Raw genomic sequence first — 25,078 nt, forward strand, 5'->3', positions numbered from 1 at the left:
CACGAAAAAAAAAAAAAAGACGAACAAGAAGAAAAAAGAGGACCGGAATAGGAAGAAGAGAAGAGAAGAATATGGCAGCACGTTAGAACAGGAGCAATTGAACATGGCTACAATGTTTTTGCCTTTCTTTATTAGAATAAAAATAAGGTACAGTCTTTTTTTGAACGCATAAGAGCTCCCACGAAACGCGACAATAATAACAGTTAAAAAAAAAGAATCGTTTTTTTTTTTTTTTTTTTTTTTTCATCGTCAAGGGTGACATCGCTCCCATGGGTTCCGTGGGTCAGTAGGTTCATCATTTACCATTGGTCCGCACCTCGTAGCATTGCGATGATTCCTCATGAGCAAAGGACGTTGACAGAGACTCCATTCAAATCCCCCTGATTTCGGATATAGAAAGCAAGAAGAGGAACGCGAAGGGAAGGGGGGAGGGGACAAAAGAGCCCTACACAGTTAGGCAGGTAGACAGTCAGAGTAAAAAAGGATAAAAAAAAGTAGGAAGGCTGAAAGGAGGAAAGGGTTTCGTCGAAGGATATCTTTCTTCTTTTTCTTTCGTAGTTGTGAGTATGAGGACAAGGAGAGACAGAGAGAGAGAGAGCGAGGGATTGATGAAGAGGAAGAAGAGAGGTTCAGGGTCCACGTAAAAGGAGACACGCAGACAGACAGACAGACGGGTAGGCAGCCAAATAGCTAGGGCAAAGACAAGGAGGACAAGGAGAGGGCAAGGTATAGACAATAGTGTGAGAACCGCGACTATTGCAGAAAGGTAGCAAGTGAGAGGCAATAGGCAATAAGTGATATAAAGAAGGAGAGAGAGAGAGAGAGAGAGAGACAGAGAGTGGGGGCGGGATGGAGAGAGGGATGGGAAGAAAGCGTGGGACTGATTGCAAAGGGCGAGGAAGAAGAAAAATAATATGTATGTAAAAAAATGACCAAAGACAAAGAAAGTGGCGTATATATAAAACCAACGAAGGAAGAAATGAAGTGATGAAAGGATGAATGGATGGATGGATGGATGGATGGATGGATGGATAGACAGATGGATGAGCAAAGCCAATGAATGTCCGATGGCGAGGAAATAAGATGAGAAGGCTACACACACGCACGCACGCACACATTTACACACATACACACACCACTACCACCACCACTACTTCCACTTCCACTTCCACTACTGCTACTGCTACCGCTACCCATCTATCCAGGTAGACAAGTAGCCCAAGGCCCAATTGGTATGGCATGTCCTGGTATGTGTACAGTACATTTAGACACATACCATCCCATCGGTAACAGCAAACAAAAAGGAGCTATGCTGCCGAGCTGCATCGACTCGTATTAGACCATAACCAGCTGCTCTTACACCCTGTTCTCCTCCCGAGACCAAAATCGTCCCTCTGAGTCCCGTCTGGTTCGTACATGAACTGTATGTACATGAATAGTCTGTATAATATTTGACCCTCGGATGCATCTGTAGCAAAAATGAAGAATAATACCGTCGTTCTGGAAGGAGGGAAACTCTTTTTCTTTGCATTATTTCAGCAATCGATATGCATCAAATAACGGAGAAAAAGACGCTGTCTGTAGAAGAGAAGAAGAGAAGGACGACGCGTAACATTCATTACCTACTTTCTCCCCCCCCCCCCCCCCCCCCTCCCCAATAAACACGCGTGTTTGTATACAAATATCTCTTGTTCCTGAATAATGTTTCACGCTCGCTGTTGATTGGCAGTGTAGCACAGGAAGTGGTGTACGTACACTCCATCTTTATTTCCTATATACAAAAGACTTGATTGTGTGCATGTACATGTATGTGTGTGTGTGGACGGATCTGCTGAACATGGTCTGTTGGCTGATGGGATGATCCCCTTCCCAACGATACTAGAGGATATATATATAATGCGTATTTACAACTTCTTGCCAACAGCCTTGAGACCATCCTCGACCTTCCTGCCCCACTCCGGATCAGCTTTGTTGAACAACCCGATCTGGCGCTTGATAATCTCAACGTTCTTCACGTTCTTCATATGGGCCACAATGTTCTTGATCAAATCGTCTTGCTCCTTGCCCTTCATGAGCCTGTACAAGTTACCGGGCTGCTCAAAATCATTATCTCCCTTGCGGAATGGGTACCGACCCGTTCCTCCATTCAACTGCACAGATGATGCCTTGTAACGAACATCCTTATCCTGCTGCTTAGGACCATTAGGGTCTTTGCTCTGGGGCTCAGCGTTCGGGTAGTTCCTGAAATTCTCCGAGAATACGGAGGCGCCATCACGCTGGTAGTTGTTGACCTTGGTGCGGTAGGCCTGGTTGATCGGCAGCTGCTTGTAGTTGACTCCGAGACGGTGGCGGTGCGTATCAGAGTAGGAGAAGAGACGGCCCTGCAACATCTTGTCGTTCGTCACATCAGTACCGGGGACCAAGTGCGCGGGCGAGAACGCCGCCTGCTCAACTTCCGCATAGTAGTTGGTCGGGTTGCGGTTCAGAGTCAACTTTCCGATCTTCTGGAGAGGGTAGTCAGCATGTGGCCACACCTTTGTGACATCAAAAACGTTCCATTTGTAGTTGGCTGCATCCGCCTCCTCCATAACTCTGAAATGAGGAAGGCAAACAAATGGTAAAGGTAGCATTAATAAAGACCTCAAGTCATCGAATGATGTTTAGAACCCATCCCCATAGAACAATGACTTACTGCAGGTAGACGGTCCATGTAGGGTAATCACCCGCTTCAATAGCATTGAACAGATCCTCGACGTTACTGTCAGGGTTCGTGCCATTGAGCTCCATAGCCTCCTCGTTGCTGTGGTTCTTGATACCCTGGTCCGTCTTGAAGTGCCACTTGACCAAGCGAGCGATACCCTGATCATTGACGAGCTTGTACGTGTGGGACGAGAAGCCGTCCATGTGGCGGAACGAGTAAGGAGTACCGCGGTTCGAGAACAGGATCGTGGTCTGGTGGAGCGATTCTGGCGACAGCGACAAAAAGTCCCAGTAGGCATCAGCATCTTTCAAGTTCGTCTGAGGGTTGCGCTTCTGGCTGTGGATAAAGTCAGGGAACTTGAGAGGGTCGCGACTATCATTATCAGCATACGAAGAAAAGAAAAAAAAAAAAACAGAGCCAGATGAGCAATGCGAACAAAGTAAAGACTTGATGGGCAGCACCAGCGGCAATTGATGCTTACACGAAAAAGACAGGGGTGTTGTTGGCGACCATGTCCCAGTTACCGTCCTCGGTATAGAACTTGAGGGCGAATCCACGGGGATCACGAGCAGAGTCACTGCTACCTTTCTCGCCTGCGACCGTCGAGAAGCGCGCAAACATCGGGGTCTTGGTTCCGGGCTTGGACAGGAACTTTGCGCAGGTGATTTGAGACAAGTCCGCGGTCACCTCTGCGCAGGTACCACATCCGGTCATAAAAATCCGAAACAAGGATCAGCCAATCAGAGCGCCGGAAGGATTCCCATTCAGAAATGAGGTCATTCATTCGTTGTTCAGAGCGCGTCAGAAAAAGACCGGACGAAACAACAACCATAAAACATTATATAAAAAAATAAAATAAGTCCGTTAGTATTCTGCATTGAGCCCTGGAACCATTCAGTAATTGAGGAATGATGCGCTAATGATGATTGGCAACGGCACCCGATGCGCAGCAGGGACCATGTAGTCCTCTTTTTCTTTTTCTTTTTTTTTTTTTAAAAAAAAAAGTCTGGCTCGGTCCGCGGGTTCTTATGCAATCATTATGAAGTTCACGCATATCATTGCCACCAACTTTATCCTCTCCCCCCATAAAGTCATGTTCACTTACCAAACTCTCCATGGGCTCCACCACCCTTGGCATGGACCACGCGCTCGGGGACGCGCTCATGGTCAAAGTGTGCGAGTTTGTCGAGCAAATGGAAGTCCTGGATCAGAATGGGACCATACTCGCCAGCAGTAAGTGAGTTCTGGTTGTCATCGACGGGATCACCTATCGCGAGTAATCGATGGAGAGATAGAAAAGTCAAAGTGTTAATAACCTTGTGCAATGTAATTAATCAAGTGCGTAGTTGCGACGCAAAGCCCAACACAGCACAGCACAGCGAGAAGAGGGACTGTGTTGCTATGAAGTAGGATGTGTAACTTCAGAGATAAAGAAGCGACTGCTTACCATTGCTGGTGGTGAGGACATTGTTGTTGGGAGTAGCGAGGATGGTGGGAGCTGCAGTCATATTGTCGACGAAGGGGATATGCATAAGAAATGATGGAAAAAGAAATAAAGAAAAGAAGAGTAGAGGAGGGTTTGGGGGGGGACAGATGTCTTTTATACGCAATCTAGGAGACTTACTACCTCACTACCGCAAAAAAAAGATGTAATCCATCCTTGTATTTGTCAAGAGCGAAACTTCGGCCCCGAAGTCCGAGCAAAGTCATTCAGCGATAGGCGAGGTCGGACGCCAATCAAAACCCGATCGGTCGAAGGAGAACCGGCCTGAACGACCCCAGATGTTTTCCCACACCTATACACAGACACCCTTCTTTTTCTTTTTCATTTCGGCCATGGCCATGGGTGTTGTTATGCCATCAGGAAAGGGGAACGTGAGTGTTGGTTGCCCCATCACAAATCGCCACGAAAATGGTCTCCAGTCGCGTTATTCGTTCACAAGAAGGTGCAAAAAAAAAAAAGAAAGGAAGAAGGGCGCTAACATGTATGAGGTCACCATGGGGTCAGTTCCATGCGTTATCCTCAGCTTTTTGTGTAAAAAAAAGGGAAGCGCGCTTTTACCTCAATGGACCTGTTTTAATCGTGCGAAAAAAATAAAATAGAAATCGCACGTCGATCCATTTTCCTCTGTTCAACCTTTTTTTGTTCATTCTCTTTCTCACACACTACGTACATGTACAATACGCGTCCATGCAATAGGCCGTTCATTCAAACACAGGCAATATATAAAATATAAAAAGTAGACGTGATCTCCAATGGCTGCGCACAACTTCTGAGCGACTGGATAAAAGGGGGGATACCATTATTACGTTCTGCCAGTGGGACGCGAAACCAGCCGGATTTTTTTTTTTTTCCCGAAAAGTCGGTTTCGTAATAATATATCATCTTACCAGAAAAACCTATCCCCAGTGTATCTATCGCGAAAGTGACAATCCTCTAAGATTTCATGATTTGTGCGATAGGGTAATACATGTCGATCCATTCCAAGGATGGGGCGGAGGATACTTTAGAGAGTCCTTCCTCTCCTCTCTCCTTTCTCCTCCTCGGGTATGAGATGGTGGTTGTTCTTGATGGTCTGTCCGTGGTATTCTAAAAAAAAAAAAAAAAAAAACTAGCGAAGCAGTCCCTTCCAAGCGTTTAAGTGAATCTGAGCAGAATGGAAAAACAAATAAAAAAGCGTCCCATAAATAAGGGTCATCACTCTGGTGCTGCATTCAACAGTCCCGTTACTCAAATAAACAACGGATTTTTTTTTCATGAATTCCACCAATCGCTTCCCGTCTTCTACAGAGGAGGAGAAATCCTTCTCTGTAGGTGGCGGGAATTTGCACCGCGGGACCCTTTCACTCGCGTGTGAAACGGAAGGCGATGAGACTATGCTGGCAGTGTAAAAAAGCTTTTTGCTTCGATAGGTCCTTCATTGGGCCATTCGTGAGGCTGAAAGAAGAAATCCTGTCTACATGCTTCTTTTCTATATTTATATAAAAAAAAAAAAGGATCTATGGGGGTTTCTAGGTTTATTCGCGGTCCGAGATGGACCACATCTGGACAAGGAAGCACGCGTTCAGCAAAGGAAGGAGCACTTGCACAGTTTAAACAAGGATTTAGAAGTTGGGTGAATTATATTGTTGTATTTTTTATTTACAGAAAGAAAGTAATGATGAACTTAGATGCCCTTGCCACCAGTGACCTCGAGGGTGTGTCCAGTAATGTAGGAAGCAAAAGGACTGCACAGCAACAAGACCGAGCCAGCTGCCTCCTCGACCTGACCAGCGCGCTTCAAGGGCGTGTCAGCAAAGACAACAGCTGGAGGAGGAGCCTCCTTCTTGGCGCCCATGGGGATTCCAAGAGCGATCTTCTGTCCATTCACAACCATCGTCTCGCCGTTCTCCTTCGCACGGGTCAAACGGGTGTCGACATAACCAAAGGCCACAGTGTTGCAGCGGACTCCGAGGGGACCCCACTCCTTGGCCACAGTCTTGGTCAGACCAATGATACCGGCCTTGGCAGTCGCGTAGTTGGCCTGGCCGACGTTTCCGTGGAGACCAGAGGTCGAGGACACCTATAGGTCAAATATACACGTGCCAAATCGTCATTAGAAAAAAAAGAGCCCTCAATGTCGAGCAGCAAAGGGAATGAAGAAATACAAAAAAAAAAAATAGGATTTACGTTGACGATGGAGCGGGGCTCGCCATCCTTGACGCGCATGTACTTGGCAGCAGCGCGGATGATGCGGAAAGGAGCGGCGTTGTGGACCTCGAGCATCAACTGGAACTGCTTATCGGTCGTCTTGTGGAGCATACCGTCAAAGGTGAAGCCGGCGTTGTTGACGAGAATGTTGATCTTGCCGAAAGCCCTACAAAGACAGAAGTACCAACATAGTGGTGACACTGGTTAGATGACTTGAAATAAAAATAAAACAAAGAGATGCATGGGATACAGGCAAAGAGGAGATAAAAACCACATACTTGATGGTCTCCTCAATGAGACGCTCAGGGAAGGCCAAGTCGGTGACATCGCCAGAGACGGCGATGGCCTTTCCACCGGCATCGGTGATCTGCTTGGCAATATCCTTGCCCTTGACTATTGAGAATCAGGTGAATTAAAGATCCTGTTAGGTTTCCATTGCACACTGTCGATCTAATGAAAAATGGCCTCCGATCCGTGTCAGCTATGCTAGTATCCTGCGGTTGCTCACCATCATCGAGATCGCTGACAACGACGGAGGCACCCTCCTTGGCGAAGAGCAGAGCAGTGGCACCACCGATACCCTGGCTATTTTTTTTTTTCAATGAACAAACAAAAGCAATCTAATTGTCAGGGCGCGTGTTATGGGTAATAATACAATTGGCGGCAAAAAACAAAAAGATATCTATTTTACCCAGCACCGGTGACGATGGCGACCTGACCGGCCAAGAGACCGGCGGGATGGGAGGCACTGCTCGAGAGGTGGTTCATGATAACCGAGACGCGGTTAGCGGCGACAGAGGACATTGTGAATGAGGAGAGGAATGAGGATGAGTGGAGAATGAGGGAGGGAGATGAATGAAAGACGAGGAATGAGGAGGAGGAGGAGGCGGGGAGGATAGGGCCGTTCTTTTATGATCGATCCACCAAAGGGGATTCACCCCGGGATAGTCCAATAACCTTTCTTACCTTTCTTGCTCTATGATCGGCACCCGCCATACATTTCCCCCTTCATCCTCCTTCTTCACGGATGAAATTTTTCCTTCGATCCCTTCGTGTCTCCCTCCACCCTTCGTGGCCCTGTCCAGCCCTAGTCCACGCTGATGCGGTGGCGACCGGACGATCCTCATATGAGGGGGGAAATAAGATTTGCAACCGTTCCCGCGGTCCACTGGCAGCCAAGCCCGAGTGGTCCGGGGTAATCATTCTGGCTGCAATCGAAGCAAGCCCGTGGGACAACTAAAAAAAAAATAACCCCTCCCCCCCCTCCTCCCTCTTCATCATCGGTCTTGTCTCCTGCAGGGCATTCCCTTTTTAAATTAATGGGCGCACCGGTTGTCCCACCGTGTCCCACAAACGCTACTCGTACGTGTGTGTGGGGGTTATTTTAAACACTTCACAGCTCAATAAGGGTGGATGAAAAACAACAAACTGCACCTGTAATTGCCAATGTGGAGTCGATCCTTAACCATACAAGCATGCCGACAACAAATGGAAAAAAAAAAAGACATAGTCATAGTCAATTCGGCCCCATGCAGGCAGACTGCTCTTATATATTGCAAAGATGTATAGTATAGTACATGGACTAGAACATAAGACCTATCCTCATATCGGTTCACCGGTCTTGTCTTCTTCTCTCGTCTCCATCATTCGCCCTGAACGTGTTTTTCCATCCGAGTCCGACACGATTTGTGGTCCTCTGTCTCGTCTTTATGCCTGAGCGGCGGCGGCATCACGCTCGTTCAAGAGCTCTTGGATGTGGTTGGTGGTAAAGTACCGAGACATGACCTCCTTTGACAGGAACTTGGCACCCTGGATGCTCTTGACGCACTTCTCAGCACCGCACCAGCAAGGGAAGGGCTGGGTCATCTCCCATTCACTCGAAGGGTAGAAGAAGGTCATGTTGTCGCCTGAGGAAGTATCGATGAGTACAAGAACATGATGGGAGAGGGGAGGGGGTGTTAATTATTGGGACACAAACGATAGAGCAGTTTGACGCGCTTAATATCGCAGTGAGACTCGAAACTTACCCTCCTTCAAATCAACAACAGCGACCACGGTCATGGTGTCGGTGTCGAGGGAGACAGAGGGGTTGCAGGAGTGGTTCATGAAGACGACTAGTAAGCGTAAAACGCGTCCACATTAGGCAAATGAATTAGTTATCGGAATAAAGGGCTCAATTGATCTCTCTTCACTTCCCAGTTGAATGCTTCCGAGCTCATTAATTTTTGGGTTTGACAAGAACTGGCTGCAATGATGTCGATGAAGGTCTTTGGTACTGTTCAGCCTTATGTAGAGATCTGATAAAGTGATACAAAATAAAAATAAAAAAACAATCCTCAATGGACACCGATCCGTATGGGGAATGAGTACTGTACGCCCCTTCGGAATAGCACATGCCGATGCGAAGGGCATCCGCGTTGGAGAGACCACTAGGCTAGTACTGTGCCGTGGATTCGGGCCTAGCATTCCTGTGTGTCCGGATGCGTTGGTCCAACGGGTTGTTTGTTCCTTTGCTCGACCGTTCCTTTTTTTTTTTGTTTGTTCTGAGGCAACCCTTCCATCTTTGTCTGATCCGAGAGGGGAAAAAAGTAATCTTCGCTTCCGCGAGATGGTCTGTATTTGGCCGTCATCCTGGCGCATCCTGTAGTCCTCCTTTTCCTCTTTTTGTATTTGCAAAGCAAAAAAACGAAGGTAGACTATTCCTCCGATAGAGCTCGCATTTTTTTTTTTTTTTTTGCCCTGGGTGTTACTTCCTGTTCCTGGATCTGTCGTACGAGAAATAACTCGATCTCTATCGGTCTCTCTTCTTCGTCCCCCCCGTGGTGCATCATCCATATCAGCATTCCCTTTCTCCTCGTGCTGCCAAGAAACAAGGACTTACGGTCAGAGTTCAGCTCGATGTGCTCATCCTTTCCGACCTGGACACTGGTGTATCTCTTGGGTCCTGGTGTGATGCCCTCGACCTTACAGATGATCTCGCCCTTGGCATAGGATCGGCTGGCGACCAACTTGGAATTGTAGTCGCCCTCAGCATAGAAGACCTCGAACAAGCCAGGGTGTGTGGGCTTGTAGGCGCTCTTGACAGCGGCGGCGTCGGTGATCTTTTCGACCTTGGTGTATGTAACAGGCATGATGTGTAACTGAGAGAGAGAAGGAGAATAGTTCAAAGAATCGACTTGAGAAATCCTGGTCGGGGTGCTGAATACGGTAGTGGGTATGGTATCTGTTAAAGAAGAAGAGGAAGAAGAAGAAGAGAGAAAAGAAAGCGGAAGAAAGATCGAGAAGCGATCAGCTTTATAGAGAATGGGTCCAATATGTTTTGAATGAGGTCCACAACTTTAACTGTCGTCACTTTGCAGGGGAAAATAAGATCCACAGCGCCTTCCGTATCGGCCCAGCAACACCCTCTTCTTTGCTTTTGTATTTCTTTTGCACTTGCACATGTGTATTTGTAGCGATCCCTTGCTGCTGCGTTTCGACCGGTGGATCTGTCCTTGTTACCCTTCTTTGCTCGGTATACACATACATGATACAACTCTGTCCCTGGGCCCCTGAAATCCAGGGTACTCTTAAGAAATAAAGTGCGCATGAAGTCATTTTCGTCAGGCGGGCAAATCGCAGCCCGTCTTTGCTATTCAAATGGGCTTAACTTGTTTGTAAGCTCAATAGGAACTCCCCCCCAACAACGCCCCCTACAGCTGTACCCTCCATTCCGTTATTCTCCATCATGTTGCTGTCGATACCCTGGTTTCGCTTTTAAATTTTCCGCAACCTGTTTCTTTCTCAGGCACTGCGTATAAATCGCACATGGCTCGTTTGTCTGTCTGTGCGCTGCTCATTCACGATTTTCAGGAACCAATTTTTCATAAAATAATTTGTATCGGTGTGTGTCAGGCACAATGGCACACCGTAAACTAGCACGTACGCTAAAAATGATACCAAGGTAAGCAAGCAGCCTTGTTAAGACGTGGGCTGTGGTGCGCAGGCGAATGATATACGCATGCCCTTTACTGAAATCCCTATATCGTTTTGGGGGTTCTTTGCGTTGCTCGCATTATTAATAGCCTCAATGAAGCAAGCAATTGATGAGGGATATTCGGCCTGTACTTCACGATGCGTTTGCCTAGCCGTGTTTTCGGCACGCGCCATACTCACACTTCATTAAATAATAATAATATAACACCACACATCCTCCTTGTTCAAGCCAGACAATGACAGTCGTTGAGTGCCTCCGTGTTACGAACTTGCCATCTTTATGAAGCGGTCTCAAATATTGCAATGGTCTGTCGACTCCAATACAGAGCCTGCGGATTAGTACATAGATGCTTATCAAAATGAGACTCTTCAACACTACTGCATTCATCTTTACACTAATACAGATGCAGTAACATATGGGCTTTAGCCATTTAGTCTGTCCGTTCTCGTGTCCTTGACACAAAACAATGCTCCATGCGATAGTGATAGTAATAATGATAATAATAATAAAGATAATAATAACAATAGTAATAATAGTAATAATAGTAATAATACTGACGCCCGTAATTGATATTTATATCGATTTCAAAGTTTCCAATGAATCGAATCTGAGTGGCTTTCAGCTACTGGAAAGAAAATCCCAGGGTCCCTCCCAATTCACATATCATACTTCTCACTTCTTTTCCCCCAGAACACCCAAATCTTTTTTGTTAAGAAACTCAACAGGTAAAGAAAGCAAGAAACATTAACATTTCCGCTGTTATTCGACCATGACAATGATATAAGAACTGACAGTCTCGAGTCTTAAACACATCACATCACCCGTTCTCCTCCAAAAAGAACTTCCCCCCCAGATGGATACAACCAAAATGGCTGACGAAAAGGAAAAGAGGAAATACACGACCATGAGCAGACAGATCCGCCTCGAGCTCTGTCAGAAGAAGCGGGACCATCCCGAGATGACCCAGTGGGCGCTCATCAAGTGGCTCCAGGATAGCTACGGTCTCCGAGTCACCCAGGCAACGGTCTCGAACACCCTGAAGAGATCCGACAAGTGGCTCGACGCATCCAGCAATCTCAACCCGCTCATGAAGCATGAGCGGCCCGTCAAGTATCCAGAGATGGAGAAGGCCCTGGCTAGGTGGTTGAGGGATAACGAGGAGCAGCCGTTCGCTCGTGGTCCCAATGAGTTCAGCCGTGGCCCCAATGGTCTCGATATCAAGAACAAGGCACTCGCGCTACTGGACCAGCTCTATCCGGAGCACGACCCCTTCATGTTCTCCAACGGTTGGCTGGACGGATTCAAGACCCGGCATGGTTTCCGCCTGAAGCGTGGGACGGGTGGGGTTATTCCGGTTAAGCAGCCGACGCTTCAGATACCGGCACACGACAAGGCTGCGAGCGATGTGATCCAGGCGGTGCAGGCGAGCAGCGGCATTGGGGGTAGCAGCTATGGCTTGGGTGATGATAGCCATGACCTCGATATGGAACTGGACGAAGTGGACGAGATGGACGAGATGGATGAAATGGACGACCGCAGCATTGGAATCGGCACTAGCAGCAGTGCCATCCCTATCAGCATCAACAGCAGCAGCCTCACAAGCGGCGCCAGCGGCGGTAGCAGGAGTGCTATTCCAAACATCAGCAGTAGCGTCGGCAGTGGCGTCGGCAGTGGCGGTGGTGGCATCAGCACCAACAGCGGCAGTGGTATCAGCATCAGCCATTCTGGGCCCAAGGCTGAGGAGGACGATATAATCAAGGCAGGTGAGGCGATCGACCTACTGTGGAAACTGGAATGCTTCTTCATGAAGAACCAGGATGAGAACCACGAATTGCTGGAGGCTCTTGACAAGATGAGGGAAAGGGCGTGGAAGATTCGCAAAGTCGAGATGAAGGAGAAGCTGAGGGGCGCGGCACCTTAGTCAAATGTGCTTCAGACGCCCTTTGCTGTTGACCATTGACCGTTGACCGTTGACCGTTGACCGTTGGTGCCTACTATTACATATAACTTTTTTCTTTTTGGTGTCGCTGGCCATGGTCCGACCATAGACTAGCCAAAACACTAGGCAGTCTACCATCGAATAAAGATATGAAGGTCAAACAAAACTAAATGCATATGACGCTCTCATTTGAATAACTTGCGCCCAAGTTATTTGTTCCGTTCGTGTTCGGGCACTCCTTTTTTCTTCATTCCCTTCCTCGCCATGAACAACAACACTCATTCAGCAGCAGCAACAACAACACCACCACCTCAAATGGCAGAAACAGCCTCCTTTACAAACCAGGACTCGACAAGTTCCTATGACGAACAAGCGACCGTCTGTGCAATTGAGACCTTTGCGGAGCACTGGACCGAGGCACAGGCATTCTCAGTCGCGACCCTGGCTGCCTGCGCCATCACAGCACTCGAAAACTCACGTATCGATACCCTGCCATGGAAGCATACCTTCTTAAGAACGCTCTTCCGACAGCTCGGGATCCATTCTAGGGAAGAGCAGGAAATGCTATTACTCCTTCAGGAGAATGGCTCATATCAGGATTGCAATCTCCAGGTCTTGGCTGAGCCGCTCCTGCCAAGAACGTACCACCGACACCATCAGCAGCAAGGTTCCCGGGCCCATTCCCATGAGAGCTCCAGAGTCACCTCGCCGATCTCGTCCCCACCGGCTTCGCCATCGAGGACTCGGAGGAGCATTCAAAAGCAGCGAACGTATGGACCTAATTCAGTTTCCTCATCACCTGTTCAGGGACCGTTCCTGGGCCAGGACCCATATGTCTTGGAGCCGGAGCTGGATATCCGGACAGAGATCATCAATGATCTGCTGTACATCGGTCTCGGATTCGAGCCTTCGAGCAGGTCCCGGAAGAACGTACCGATTCAGGAACTGAGCAACGATCTAGCAGGACTCGACCTGGACGTACCACCAACGTACTCGGAACTGGACGACAGATACACGATCGCTGCGACGGATTCAAAGCAAGGATATGGTTATGAAACTAATAAGAATGACTCGGCCTTGTTGTCACCAGTGAGGCTGCGACCGCCATCATTACCGCCTCGACAGGACCAACAGGAGTACCAAGAACAGCAGTTTGGAATGCCGCCTCAACTCCCGCCACGAATGCTGAGTAGCGCTAGCGCTTCAACGTCCGTGTCATCATCGTCATTGTCTTCTTCGTCATCCTCGCAACGGAGCAAGAAGGGACGGGTTCAACCTCTGGAGTACGATGCGCGTGCCAGGGCCGTGATCTTTACGATGTGCAACTACCTCTTGCTCTCGTACGAATCGTTCCTGGTGATCGAGAAACAAATCGCGCAACATCTTTATTTCTACCAGCAGGAGCTGATCGAGGCCGAAAGGGCGGAACTCGAGCGTGAGAGGCGACTCAAAGAGGAGCAACAGCGACTACAGCAATATCAACAACAGGGAAGTGGACCAGGCGCTAAAGTCGGCGCCTTCTTCAGCGGGCTCCGAAGCAACCGCAGCAACGGTCATAGCAGCGTACCACTTAACCAGCACGGAGTCGCAATGCAGACACAGGCCCAGTCGTCGATGCATGAACTCGAAAAGAAGAAAAAGACCTGGAAGTATCTGGCGACTGGACTCTCCATTGCTGCGGGTGCAACCGTCATCGGATTGACCGGTGGACTTGCAGCGCCGTTAGTGGCAGTCGGCGCAGGGGTGTTGCTCGGCTCTGGAGCAGCGGTTTTGGGAACGACAGCGGGCATCGCGGTCATGGCCTCGTTGTTCGGGCTGGCTGGAGGCGGTCTGGCCGGTTACAAGATGCATAGAAGGACTAAAGGTATATATATGAAGAAAAACTCCATCTCTCCGTTATGCAGTCTGCTTACATTTTTTTTTTTCGTATGGCTCTTTCAACCGAATTCAAGATGCAAAAAGTGCTGATTGCCCTTTACATATTTGTGGTATACTATAGACCTGAAGACGCTATCATTCGTCCCTATCGTCAAGGACCCAACCCTCCCACAGATTCCTTCTCTTCATGTAAGGTTTTCTATGCGCTGTCCATCAACAATACCCGGGCGGACGAAACTATCTTCGCCCCATTTCTAACCCGTTGGAACGGTTGATAACTGTCCTTTTATGTCCTTTTAGCTGGCGATTGTGATCTCGGGTTATTTGTTTGAAGAGTCCGAGGTGGTCGAAACCTGGCAAGGAACTGCAGAACATGCTTTGGAAGGGATCGATGTCTTTCATTTGACGTTTGAACCGGCCGAATTGGTGACGTTGGGCAACGCATTCAAGGTGTTTGTCGCGACAGAGGCGGTGCGGATGGTATCGACGCAGGTGATTCAGCAGACCGTGTTCGCAGCCTTGGCGAGTGCACTGGTTTTGCCATTCGGACTCATGCGTGCAGGAGACTTGATTGATAACCCATGGTATGTGGGTCAGCCATGTTTATATATATGTATAACAAAGAGTGAATGTACTTGGCAGAGAAAAAGTCTAGTGCTTGGAGCAGTATTGCTAACAACAGATACGATGTTCTTGGTTGTGATATAGGGCGGTTGCGATGGATCGTGCGCGCAAGTCTGGGTTTGTGCTTGCGGATATTCTGATGGAGCGCGTTCAGGGCAACAGACCAACGACGTTGATCGGGTACTCGACTGGCGCGGTCGTTATCTGGGAATGTCTGCTTGAATTGGCGAAACGGAAGGAACATGGTCTGATCAACACTGGTGAGTGATCTTCAACGGGAATAAACCTCGACGTTCACGCATTCAAAGAGATTTCCTATGCTTATCGCCATGTACTTTGGTTATTTCTCAATTCTTTTTTTTTTAGTGGTGCTGCTGGGCGCACCGATCAAGACGGACGAGACAGAAAAGTGGAAGGCAGCATCGTCAGTGGTAGCCCACCGGTTCATCAACGGGTACTCCAAGAAGGATGTGGTACTGGGCTCCATCTTCCGGTTGCATGCGCTTGGTCTGGACGTGGCAGGACTACAGCCTGTTAAGGCAGTGCCGCACATTGAGAACGTGGATCTGTCGGACATTGTCGGTGGCCACCTTGAGTACCATGAGAACCTGAACATGGTGATCTCGCTCCTTGGTGTACTGTAGATTATAGACTGTAAGCGGAGGACTGAATAAATAGACAAAGATCTACAAGACTACACACTACGCATGCATGTCTTTCGTTGGCTTTCCACGGATCTTTGTACTGTGTTTGTGCAACGTGTAATTGAGTTCAAGATGAAGGTTGCACGTACAGGTTATGCGGGGTAAGTTTGTGTATACTCCACTCCACCTTCTCTTTCACGTGTGTTTCCCCTGCCCCTGCCTGCGAGGGCGCGAGACGCGCGCCCATTCATAATCATTCCCATTCCCTTTTTTCTTTCTTTCTTTTCTTTTCCTTCCTTTCTCTTGAACACACGCTCTCCTCCTCTCCTCTCCTCTCCTCTCCTCTCCTCTCCTCTCCTCTCATCCTCTCCCCCCTTACACTCTTTTTGCCACCAAGACACATCTGACAGCCATGCTTCGCTCTGCCACCTCCACGCTCCGCCGCGTTGCCGTGACCAAGGCCCCCGCCCAGATGGCCGTCCGCTCCTTCTCGAGCTCGATGGCCCAGCACAACGTCTCGTTCGGACTGAACGAAGAGCAGCTCGCGATCCAGGAGCTCGCCCGCAAGTTCACAGAGGACGAGATCATCCCCATTGCTGCCCACCACGACCGCACAGGCGAATACCCCACAGAGCTGATCCGCAAGGCTTGGGAGCTCGGCCTCGTCAACACCCATATCCCCCAGGCCTATGGTGGTCTTGGATTGGGAGTGTTTGATGCTTCGTTGGTCTCGGAGGAGTTGGCGTACGGATGCTCGGGAATTCAGACGGCCATTGAGGCCAATGGCTTGGCAGAGGCCCCCCTGATGGTCGCTGCCAGTGATGAGCAGAAGAAGAAGTACTTTGGACGTATGACGGAGGAGCCCCTGATGGCCGCGTACTGTGTGACAGAGCCCGGTGCGGGATCGGACGTTGCGGGTTTGCAGACCAAGGCGGTGAAGAAGGGAGACAAGTGGGTCATTAATGGACAGAAGATGTGGATCACGAACGGAGGCAAGGCCAACTGGTACTTTGTTCTCGCCAAGGTAAGAAAAAGAAAAAGAAAAAAAAAGAAACGAATCAGCTTTGTCTTTTTGGGCCATATTCTCTCCACCAAACCCTCGTCAAACAAATCGCAACAAGCATGCAGGCAGTTGCTCAACTGCCATGTGTGCATACACACATGTACAGATACAGATACATGCTGTGGGTTGCATGATCGCTTGACAGGCAAGGGTATTTCGAGAGATGAAGATGACCAAAAAAAAAAAAAAAAGAAGGGGAGCCTATAACAGGTTGTGTGGAACCAGTCGTACCAGGGACCCAGTCATATCCAAGAACGATCGACCCTGCTTCCTTTATGAATTTTATTTTCCTCAAAACGCTACCGCGATCTCCCCCTCCCCCCCGGATAATTTTTTAATCGACTTTTTTTTTTTTTTTTTTTTTTTTTTCTCTTTGGTCCTCTGCTTTTCCTCTATAGACCGATGCCAATGCCAGGACTGGCTCTGCCTTCACCGGCTTCATCGTCGACGGCGACTCCAAGGGAATCATCGTCGGCCGCAAGGAGCAGAACATGGGCCAGCGCGCCAGCGATACCCGTGGAATCACCTTTGAGGACGTCGAGGTCCCTCACGAGAACGTGTAAGTTTTTCTTTTTTTGCATGTGATCCATTGGGAAGATGTGGAGAGAGAGAGAGAGAGAGGGGGGAGTGACCCAATCCTTCCGCAACTCTAAATCAACTCTTTCTTATTTTTAATTATCTTTCGATGGGCTATATAGCTTGGGATCAGTCGGTCAGGGATTCAAGATCGCCATGGGCGCCTTTGATATCACCCGCCCCTTGGTCGCCGCCGGCGCTGTCGGTCTCGCACGCCGAGCGATGGTCGAGGCGACCAGGTACGCGATGGATCGCAAGACGATGGGCAAGGCCATCATTGAGCACCAGGCTGTCCAGTTTATGATTGCGGACATGGCGATCGGTATCGAGTCTGCACGCAACATGGTCTGGAAGGCTGGTTGGCTCAAGGACAATGGCCACCGCAACACCTGGGAGGCCTCGATCGCCAAGGCCCTGGCCTCGGATGTGGCAGTCAAGTCTGCGTGCGATGCGGTCCAGGTCTTTGGAGGAGCTGGATTCAACACTGAATACCCTGTTGAGAAGTTGTACAGGGACTCGAAGATCTTCCAGATTTACGAGGGCACATCCCAGGTCCAGAGATTGATTATCGGCAAGGGCGTCGTTGACCGCGTTGCCAAGTAAAAAAGAAAAAGGACAACCGGTTGTACAGTTGAGGAATGAAAAAAAATACAAACAATACTACTGCAAATAAAAAATATAACATGATATCTTAGACAAAAAAAAAAAAAAAAAAAAAAAAAAGACTCTTTCAGAAAGGAGGAACCCCGCGAACCGACCCATGGTTTCAATGGGATATTACGGAACCCCATCTTGGTGTGTATATGTAGTATATGTAGCATATGCTTATGTATTTCTCTTTCTTGAAACCAACGTGTGCTTAAATGGCATCAAATGGCGCTAAAGGACGGTGGAATTTTTTAATTTCTGGGTTGTAGAAGCAGCAAGGGGAAGGAAATGAAGTTTGTTGATATTTGATAGCACAAGCCACCCAAAGGGAAGGCACACTTTTTTTTTTTTTTTTTTTTTTGCGGCAAACACACATTCGAAAGCACACAAACTCGCACCAAACGGTCTCATCACCTTTTTCCACATCCCCTTGACTCTCCCTTTCCTACCCTCTTCACACCTTTCTCTCTCTTTCACGTTCCCCTGCCGTCTACTTTTTTTTCTCCCCTTTCAACGCATATTTAAAACCACGCCGAAAAAAGAAAGACACCAAAAAAAAAAAAAAAGCAAGAAGCTCGAAAAAAAAAAAGAAAAGAAAAGAATGTCCACCGCTGTTGAAAAGCCCGCGCAGACGCAGACGCAGTCGGGCAACGGACTGAACCGCAAGTCCTCGCGCAAGGGCAAGAAAGCCTGGCGCAAGAACGTCGATATCAGAGATGTGGAGCAGAACCTGGAGGAGCTCCGAGCTGAAGAACGTACCACTGGGTAAGCAGATCATCCCCCCTTCGCTCCCTTTCCTTAAAAAAGAGATGAAAGAAAAGAAAAAAAGAAAAGAAAAGAAAAGGAAAAAAGAACGAAAGAACGAGAAGGAGAGAGAGAAGAAACAGCATGAATATATGGAAGGAAGAGTAGTTGGGAGTTAGTGGAGGAAAAAAAAAGTTGAAGAAAAGGCGTATGCTAAACTCGATAGAAAAACAACAACAACAAACACGGTTGTACTTTTTTTTTATTATGATCAAGCATCACCATTATCATTATTAACACAATTGTTTCTTTTTTCTTTTACCTCCCCCCATTCTACGATATCCCCAGTGGCAAGGTGCATCAACAATCGAACGATGCCCTCTTCACGCTCGACACCGCGGGCGATGGCAAAGTCCAAAAAGAACTCCGCAAAAACCGACCCCTCAAGATGGATGAGATCTTAGCGGGGCGTAGCAAAGTCCCCGCGGTCTCTGGACGGAAGAAACCCGCCTCGACGACCACTGCAGCGGGATTCATGTCCCAGAAAAAGGATGCCAAGATCTCCAAGGCCGAAAAGGCCAAGCTCCTGGATTTGATCCGACGCAGGACCTCGAATTCGCTCTTTGCGCCCGTTACTAAACCTCTGGGACGCACCGGTCTCACAGATGCTGTGAAGCAGGCGGGACGGTTTGATGTCTGGGGTGCGGATGCAGATGCGGATGCAGAGAAGGACGACAGTGAGAATAACAACAACAAAGACGATAAGAACGACCAGGATGATAACGACAACAGCGGCGACGAGGACGAGGACCAGGAGATGAAGGACGTGGACGATTTCGTCTCGGAGATCGTGACCAAGCGAGCCGTCAAGGCTCCCAGATCCTTCCGTCAGAAACAAAAGGTCGTCCTCCCGGCCGTGAAGGCAGCCCACCCGGGAGCATCGTACAACCCGACCATGCAGGATCATCAGGGATTGTTGCTCTTGGCCCATAACGAGGAATTGAGGTTCATTCGGGAACGTGAGAAGGTCGAGGCCAGATTGGCCTATCCCAAGGAACTCGATGCCATGGTCCCGTTTGATGACCAGACCGGGGGTCTGTTGGAGAACTCTGAGGACGAAGAAGAAGAAGATGAAGAAGATGAAGAAGATGAAGGAGAGGAAGGACAGGAGGGAGTCGTGAAGGGCAAGAGACAAAAGGGCAAAAAGTCGATCACGGAGAGGAACAGGCTCGCCAGAGCGGCGGAGACGGCCAAGAAGGAGGCACGGATCAGGCGGGAGAAGGAGCTTATGAAGCAGACGAACAAAGTCAAGGAGATCATGAAGACCGTGGAGGAGGAGGAGGCCGAGGCCGAGGAGAGACGGTTGGAGAACGAGAGGAAGAAGGAGGAGAGGGAGAAGGCGGGCATGAAGCGTGTGGGGCGATTCAAGTATGTTGTTGTTGTTGTTGCTAGTGTTGTTGGTGTTGGTGTTACTGGTGTTGCTGTGGTCGGCTGAAGGAGGCTGTGTGCTAACGCTTGCGTTCTTTTTTTTTTCTTCATAGTATCCCCAAGGAGAGGATACACGTCCAACTGCAGGACGAGCTGCCCGAGTCCCTGCGCCAGCTCAAGCCGGAAGGAAGTCTCATGAAGGATCGTTTCCAGAGCTTTGTCGAGCGTAACCTCATCGAGCCCAGAGTCCCTGTTGCGTACGTTTTCTGTTCTTGTTATTTTCTTTCTTTCTTCTCTTCCCCTCTCCTCTCCCCTGTTTCCTTGATTTCTTCGTGGCCCATGTCCATTTGGTCCGACCTCTATTCCTTGTACTAATATAACCTTCGTTTTCTTTTTTCCTTTAAAAAAAAAATAGCAAGCGCCGCAGATATCGTCTCAAGACATACGAGAAGCACTCGTACAAGCGTTTTGATAACCCTAACCATGCTTAAGAGCCCATCATTATCATCACCATCACCATCATCCTCATCATCGTCGTCGTCGCTTTCTTTTTCTTCATTTCCTCTCCCTCGGTTCCTTTTTTTTCTTCTTTTCTTTACTTTTCTTTACTTTCACTCTCTCTTCAATCTCATTCCTGGCATTGGCATAGAAACAAAACAAAAACAAATCGTTCGATTTGTATTGTACAATAAATAAATAATTCAATGATGAACACCAAAAAAAAACTCCCTTCCTCTCCCCCCAAGCAACAACAACCTCGGTCGGATATAGCGTTTGTTAATATTGGTCACAAAAGACGGTTAGTGAAGAGACGAAACTCAAAAAAGACAACGAGTACTCCCAAGGCCAAAAAAAAAAAAAAAAAAAGCTCGCCAAAAAAAAGAAAAGCTCATTTAGAACAGATATGGATTTGGCAAAAGAGTGCTGTGAATGTATTTGGTCTATGATGCTGCAAATATGAATACAATTGAAGACTAATAATGAAGGGGGAATAATAATAAAATGCAAAAAATGAAACAAATGTGGGATGTTGGATGTGGGATGCGGATGTGAGTATGGGGGGGGGGGGGGGGAGATAGGGGAATTGAGAAAACCGCAAAATAAAAAGGTATCTATCTATCTATCTATCAACAAAAGTAAACGGCTTCCCTCCACAAGAAAAGTAACCGATGGAGACGGATCTTTGTTCTACGTTACGCGCTCTCCCCTCCTCCTTAGTCAGAGTCCGTGTCCGCAGGCTTGGGAGTACCCTTGTCCGAGGCGAGCCACTCCAAATGACGGAGACGACGACGAACCTCCTGGGCCTTGACATCGTTTCTCGACTTCTTCTTCTTCTTGTTGACCACCACAATCGGCTTCTCCGCATCCTCGAAATTGCTCTCCTGCACAGCGGTCTTTCCGTGGATGGTCAAGCGACCGGCGTTGACCGACCAGGTCTCGGGGCAGAGCGCGCCCAAGAACTCTTCATTATGGGAAATCATAATCACGGATCCTCCCCAGTTGCGGATCGCAACCGCTAAACCTCCAAGAGACTCACGATCCAAGTAATTGGTAGGCTCGTCCAAAACCAACATATGAGGGTTGTTCCACATCGCGGCCGCAATCACCACCTTGACCTTCTGGCCTCCAGACAATCCGCTGATCATGTTGTGATCCGCAATATCTCCGTCCAAGCCAACGTCCTCCAGATGCTTACGGATCGACGCCGGCGACAGCTCACGGTATCCGAGTCCCTCTCTCGAGGCCTCACGGTCATCGAATTGACGGATGAGCTTATCGAATCCGAGCTCGAGCAACTTCTCGCGGGGCATCCAGGTGTTGAACTTGTGGACGTGGTTCTTCCACTTGATCTCGTACTGGTACGACTTCTTCAGCTTCTGACGACCCATAATCTGTTCCACCTGACGCTTGCTGCCATCGTTTCCAATGACCCAGGTCTCCATCTGCGCCGCCTCCTCGGGCGTCATCGCCACCGTGGGCTTCTCCAGCACCTCACGATCCGCACCTCCCTGGTAACGCCATTGGATGTAGGCGTTGGGGGTCTTTTCCAAATGTTGCTCCAAATGGTGGAACGCGTGCTGGGCGACATATCCGATACGGAGGTTAGGGTGCTTCCAGACGGTACCCTCCTGAGCCTGGGCCTCTCCGGTCAAGAGCTTGATCATGGTCGACTTTCCGGCACCGTTGGGTCCGATGACACCGACGCGGGATGAGAGCGAGAGCTGGATAGAGACCTTGTGCAGCGAGGGCTTGGAGGCTCCGGGGTAGGTGTAGGTGCAGTCTGTCATCTTCATGATCGCCTTCGTGCCGGACTTGACACCGACCAAGAACGAGGGCTTGGGGAACTCAAACTTGACGGTCGTGGCAGCCAAGGTGTAGTAGGACTTGGCCTCGGGCTTGACCTTGACGAATTCAGAGAGGTTACCCTTGTACATCTTCAGCTTCTTGCGCTCGTAATGCAAAATGTTGGTGCAGACATTGTCGAGGAATCCAGAGTCGTGAGAGACGATGATCGAGGTGACATTGGTCTGGCTGATCAGGTAATCCTCCAACCACTTGATGTTGGCCACATCCAAGTGATTGGTGGGTTCGTCCAGCAAGAGGATATCGGCGTTCATCAACATTGCACGGGCCAATTCCAGCTTCATCTTCCAGCCTCCAGACAGGGACGAAACCGTGTTCTTCTGCATCTCCTCAGTGAATCCGACGGTCAACAATGCGCTGACGACATCCTGACGGGCAGTGCTGGCGAGCTTCACATCCGAGGCAACAAAGTCGACAATGGCCATCTCTCCCTGGTCTCCCTGAAGCGAGTGCTCCACAAAGACGGTGCGGAGGACATCGGACGAGGGGAAGCCGTCCAGCTTGCCGAGCGAGATGGCTCGCATGAGGGTCGACTTTCCAGCTCCGTTGGGGCCGCAGAGACCATAACGGCGACCACGGTGCAGCTTCAGCTTGGTGTGGTTCAGCAACATCATTCCTCCGTAGGCGAGCGAAAAATCAATGTTGCACAGCTCCTCGCCCTCGTCCGTCTCCTCCACGCTCTTGTCGCCGTTCAGCTTGCGGTCCAGTTCGACATAGTGCTCCACGACAGTGTTGACAACAGCGTTGGCGTCCGCGAGGGGCATGAAGGCGGTGAGGAAAGGTGCAAGGATTGAAACCCATCCACGGGGCGACAGGTTGTCCTCCTTGATCAGGACGATGGTCAAGAGAGAGATGTGGGCCTTGACGACATCAAAGAATGTAGGGAAGAATCCAAACTTGCTCACAGCCTTGTTGACAACGTTGCGGGCCTCGGTCTCGGAGGGAACAATCGAGTCGGTCTGGGCAGCAGGGTCGACCTTGGTGGCTCCTCCGGCCTTGATCAAGGTGTTCTTGGCAGCAGTGGCCAAGGCACGAATCTCGGGAACGGCAGCGATATCGATGATGCGCTCGAGACCGGGCAAGAGGTCGGGAAGGAACTGACCGGCCTCGGCAGGGTCCTTGACCAGCTTACAGAGGTTGTCGACAATGATGGTGGTCTGACGCTGGATATGGGACGAGCGCTCGTTCATGGCGCGGACCAAGAGAGGGACCATGATGGCGAGAGCGGGGCCGTTCATGTCGGCGACAAAGGTGGTGGCGGACAGCTTCTCCATGACCATGGGGACCTTCTCGGGGTGGGCCATGCACTCGCAAAGGTCCTTGAGGTGGCGAGCGATATCGGGGTTTCCACCGACGTTGCAGACACGGAGCATGGTCTTCATGGCCTGATCTGCGACCTATTATTACATTGTTACATTGCCGTGCATACATATGATTAGTAAAAATCTTCTTATCTCAAATACGAACAAGAATCCAAAGTCAGCTGCAGACAGCTGCCTGTGGCGAGGAGGGCAAAAGTAAAAAAGACCGAAAGACTGAAAGTGAGGGGCTATTTTTTTTTTTCTTCTTCTTTTTCTTCTTCTTCTGCAGTGTATCGTCGCTATCTCATTCAATCATTCAAGGGGAGGGAATCGGCCACCGACAGCTGTAACCAGAGGGCGCAGATTACGGGCAATAAAAGTAAAAAGCGCAGGCAGTGCCGGTTTCTTCCAATTGAATTGCCCGACACTTCACATGGGTGTGTAACACCACAATAACAGGGCCACACCAGAAATTATACAAACCATAACAAAAAGAAAAAAAAAAAGATACAGGTACAGGGGGACAAACAGATCTGCAGCACCAAAATAGAAGTGATATCAAATACAAGTCATTCATTCTTCTTACCTCCTGCTTAGTGTCCGACATGCAGTCCTTGACGATAGGGATAATCTCGGGCAGGGTAATGCCGACCTGGATGGGCGAGGCATTCGACAGATCCGCCAGCAGCTGCAGCGCACCGACCTTGGTCTGCCACTTCTTTCCAGGTCCGCCAATGCTCTGGAAGAGGATCGGCAGAGCGATGGCAGCAGACTGTGAGGGCATGTTGGCCATGATGGCCATGGCAGCTCTTGAGGCCGCATCCTGGACGACGGGGCCCTTATCGGCATAGAGATCGAGGATCAGGGGCAGGAGAGGGATGAGGAAGGGCTCGGAGGGACGGCCGAGGACGTCAGCGAGGGCGCAGATACCGATGAGGGCACCCTCACGAGCGAGACCGGACTTTTTATTCTTGGCCTCGGACTCGAGGTTGAGGAGGATGTTGCTGGTCTTGAGGGAGATGAGGCCGTCGTTGTTGACGGCGGCGGCCATCTCACGGGCGATGGTGTCGCACTCTTCGGAGGTGGGGGCGGTGTAGAGCTGGGCGAGCATCTTGGAGAGCTCGTTCACGTCGGCGGAGGGGGCCGTTTGCATCTCGAGCGAAGGCATTATATGAGGTGAGGATATGGGCAGAGAGGGGGGGGGGGAGGATGAGTGGGGAGGGCTGGTCTGTCTTGAGGAGTGACCAGGGAGAGAGGGCGATAAAGAGAGAAAAGAGGGATGGATATCTAGCGAGAGTGAGTGGAGTGGAGAGTACAGAGAGTGGAGAGAGTGAAGAGAGGGAGGGGAGTGCGGGCGATAGTGGGCAATGGAGATGGGAGGAGAGGAGGGGGGAGAGGGGTGAAGGAGGAAAGGGAGAGAGAGAGAGGCAGGAAAGAGACTGAGGATCGCTATAAGAAACACACGGCTGAGATTCAACTTTGAAGAAGAGAGAAAAAAAAA

The 25,078-nt window shown here is 49.4% G+C and overlaps 8 protein-coding genes across 8 annotated transcripts; 3 read left to right on the top strand and 5 right to left on the bottom strand.

Moving 5' to 3' along the window:
• Window positions 1-476: 476 nt before the first annotated feature.
• On the bottom strand, window positions 477-1,403 carry BC939DRAFT_293687 (uncharacterized protein). The gene has a single exon (XM_051551315.1). It carries the CDS (start codon window positions 1,116-1,118, stop codon window positions 630-632), a length of 489 nt encoding a protein of 162 aa, XP_051408387.1. The 5' UTR covers window positions 1,119-1,403; the 3' UTR covers window positions 477-629.
• Window positions 1,404-1,904: 501 nt separating this feature from the next.
• On the bottom strand, window positions 1,905-4,209 carry BC939DRAFT_480382 (catalase; the record flags this gene model as incomplete). The annotated part of the gene is made up of 5 exons (XM_051558937.1): window positions 1,905-2,592; window positions 2,693-3,073; window positions 3,183-3,390; window positions 3,807-3,968; window positions 4,149-4,209. 5 exons carry the CDS (start codon window positions 4,207-4,209, stop codon window positions 1,905-1,907), a joined length of 1,500 nt encoding a protein of 499 aa, XP_051408388.1.
• Window positions 4,210-5,868: 1,659 nt separating this feature from the next.
• On the bottom strand, window positions 5,869-7,196 carry BC939DRAFT_401494 (uncharacterized protein; the record flags this gene model as incomplete). The annotated part of the gene is made up of 5 exons (XM_051552612.1): window positions 5,869-6,264; window positions 6,372-6,558; window positions 6,671-6,785; window positions 6,901-6,977; window positions 7,084-7,196. The coding sequence occupies 5 exons, from the start codon at window positions 7,194-7,196 to the stop codon at window positions 5,869-5,871; spliced, it is 888 nt and encodes a 295-aa protein (XP_051408389.1).
• Window positions 7,197-7,897: 701 nt separating this feature from the next.
• On the bottom strand, window positions 7,898-9,699 carry BC939DRAFT_463069 (uncharacterized protein). The gene is made up of 3 exons (XM_051557190.1): window positions 9,274-9,699; window positions 8,420-8,506; window positions 7,898-8,299 (listed from the first exon to the last, which is right to left on the bottom strand). Exons 1-3 carry the CDS (start codon window positions 9,521-9,523, stop codon window positions 8,100-8,102), a joined length of 537 nt encoding a protein of 178 aa, XP_051408390.1. The 5' UTR covers window positions 9,524-9,699; the 3' UTR covers window positions 7,898-8,099.
• A 2,810-nt stretch (window positions 9,700-12,509) lies between these two features.
• Window positions 12,510-15,504, top strand: BC939DRAFT_463075 (uncharacterized protein). Its single transcript, XM_051557191.1, has 5 exons — window positions 12,510-14,171; window positions 14,307-14,374; window positions 14,486-14,769; window positions 14,894-15,069; window positions 15,176-15,504. Exons 1-5 carry the CDS (start codon window positions 12,572-12,574, stop codon window positions 15,451-15,453), a joined length of 2,406 nt encoding a protein of 801 aa, XP_051408391.1. The 5' UTR covers window positions 12,510-12,571; the 3' UTR covers window positions 15,454-15,504.
• A 448-nt stretch (window positions 15,505-15,952) lies between these two features.
• On the top strand, window positions 15,953-17,695 carry BC939DRAFT_401499 (acyl-CoA dehydrogenase/oxidase; the record flags this gene model as incomplete). The annotated part of the gene is made up of 3 exons (XM_051552613.1): window positions 15,953-16,477; window positions 16,915-17,075; window positions 17,215-17,695. The coding sequence occupies 3 exons, from the start codon at window positions 15,953-15,955 to the stop codon at window positions 17,693-17,695; spliced, it is 1,167 nt and encodes a 388-aa protein (XP_051408392.1).
• A 646-nt stretch (window positions 17,696-18,341) lies between these two features.
• On the top strand, window positions 18,342-20,403 carry BC939DRAFT_506575 (ribosome biogenesis protein Nop53/GLTSCR2; the record flags this gene model as incomplete). The annotated part of the gene is made up of 4 exons (XM_051560799.1): window positions 18,342-18,505; window positions 18,833-19,912; window positions 20,026-20,169; window positions 20,328-20,403. The coding sequence occupies 4 exons, from the start codon at window positions 18,342-18,344 to the stop codon at window positions 20,401-20,403; spliced, it is 1,464 nt and encodes a 487-aa protein (XP_051408393.1).
• A 723-nt stretch (window positions 20,404-21,126) lies between these two features.
• On the bottom strand, window positions 21,127-24,688 carry BC939DRAFT_401533 (P-loop containing nucleoside triphosphate hydrolase protein; the record flags this gene model as incomplete). The annotated part of the gene is made up of 2 exons (XM_051552615.1): window positions 21,127-23,673; window positions 24,164-24,688. The coding sequence occupies 2 exons, from the start codon at window positions 24,686-24,688 to the stop codon at window positions 21,127-21,129; spliced, it is 3,072 nt and encodes a 1,023-aa protein (XP_051408394.1).
• Window positions 24,689-25,078: the final 390 nt, after the last annotated feature.

Source organism: Gamsiella multidivaricata (genome assembly GCF_025024155.1).
Source record: "Gamsiella multidivaricata strain RSA 2152 chromosome Unknown BC939scaffold_75, whole genome shotgun sequence".
NCBI classification, from domain to species: Eukaryota; Fungi; Mortierellomycota; class Mortierellomycetes; order Mortierellales; family Mortierellaceae; genus Gamsiella; species Gamsiella multidivaricata.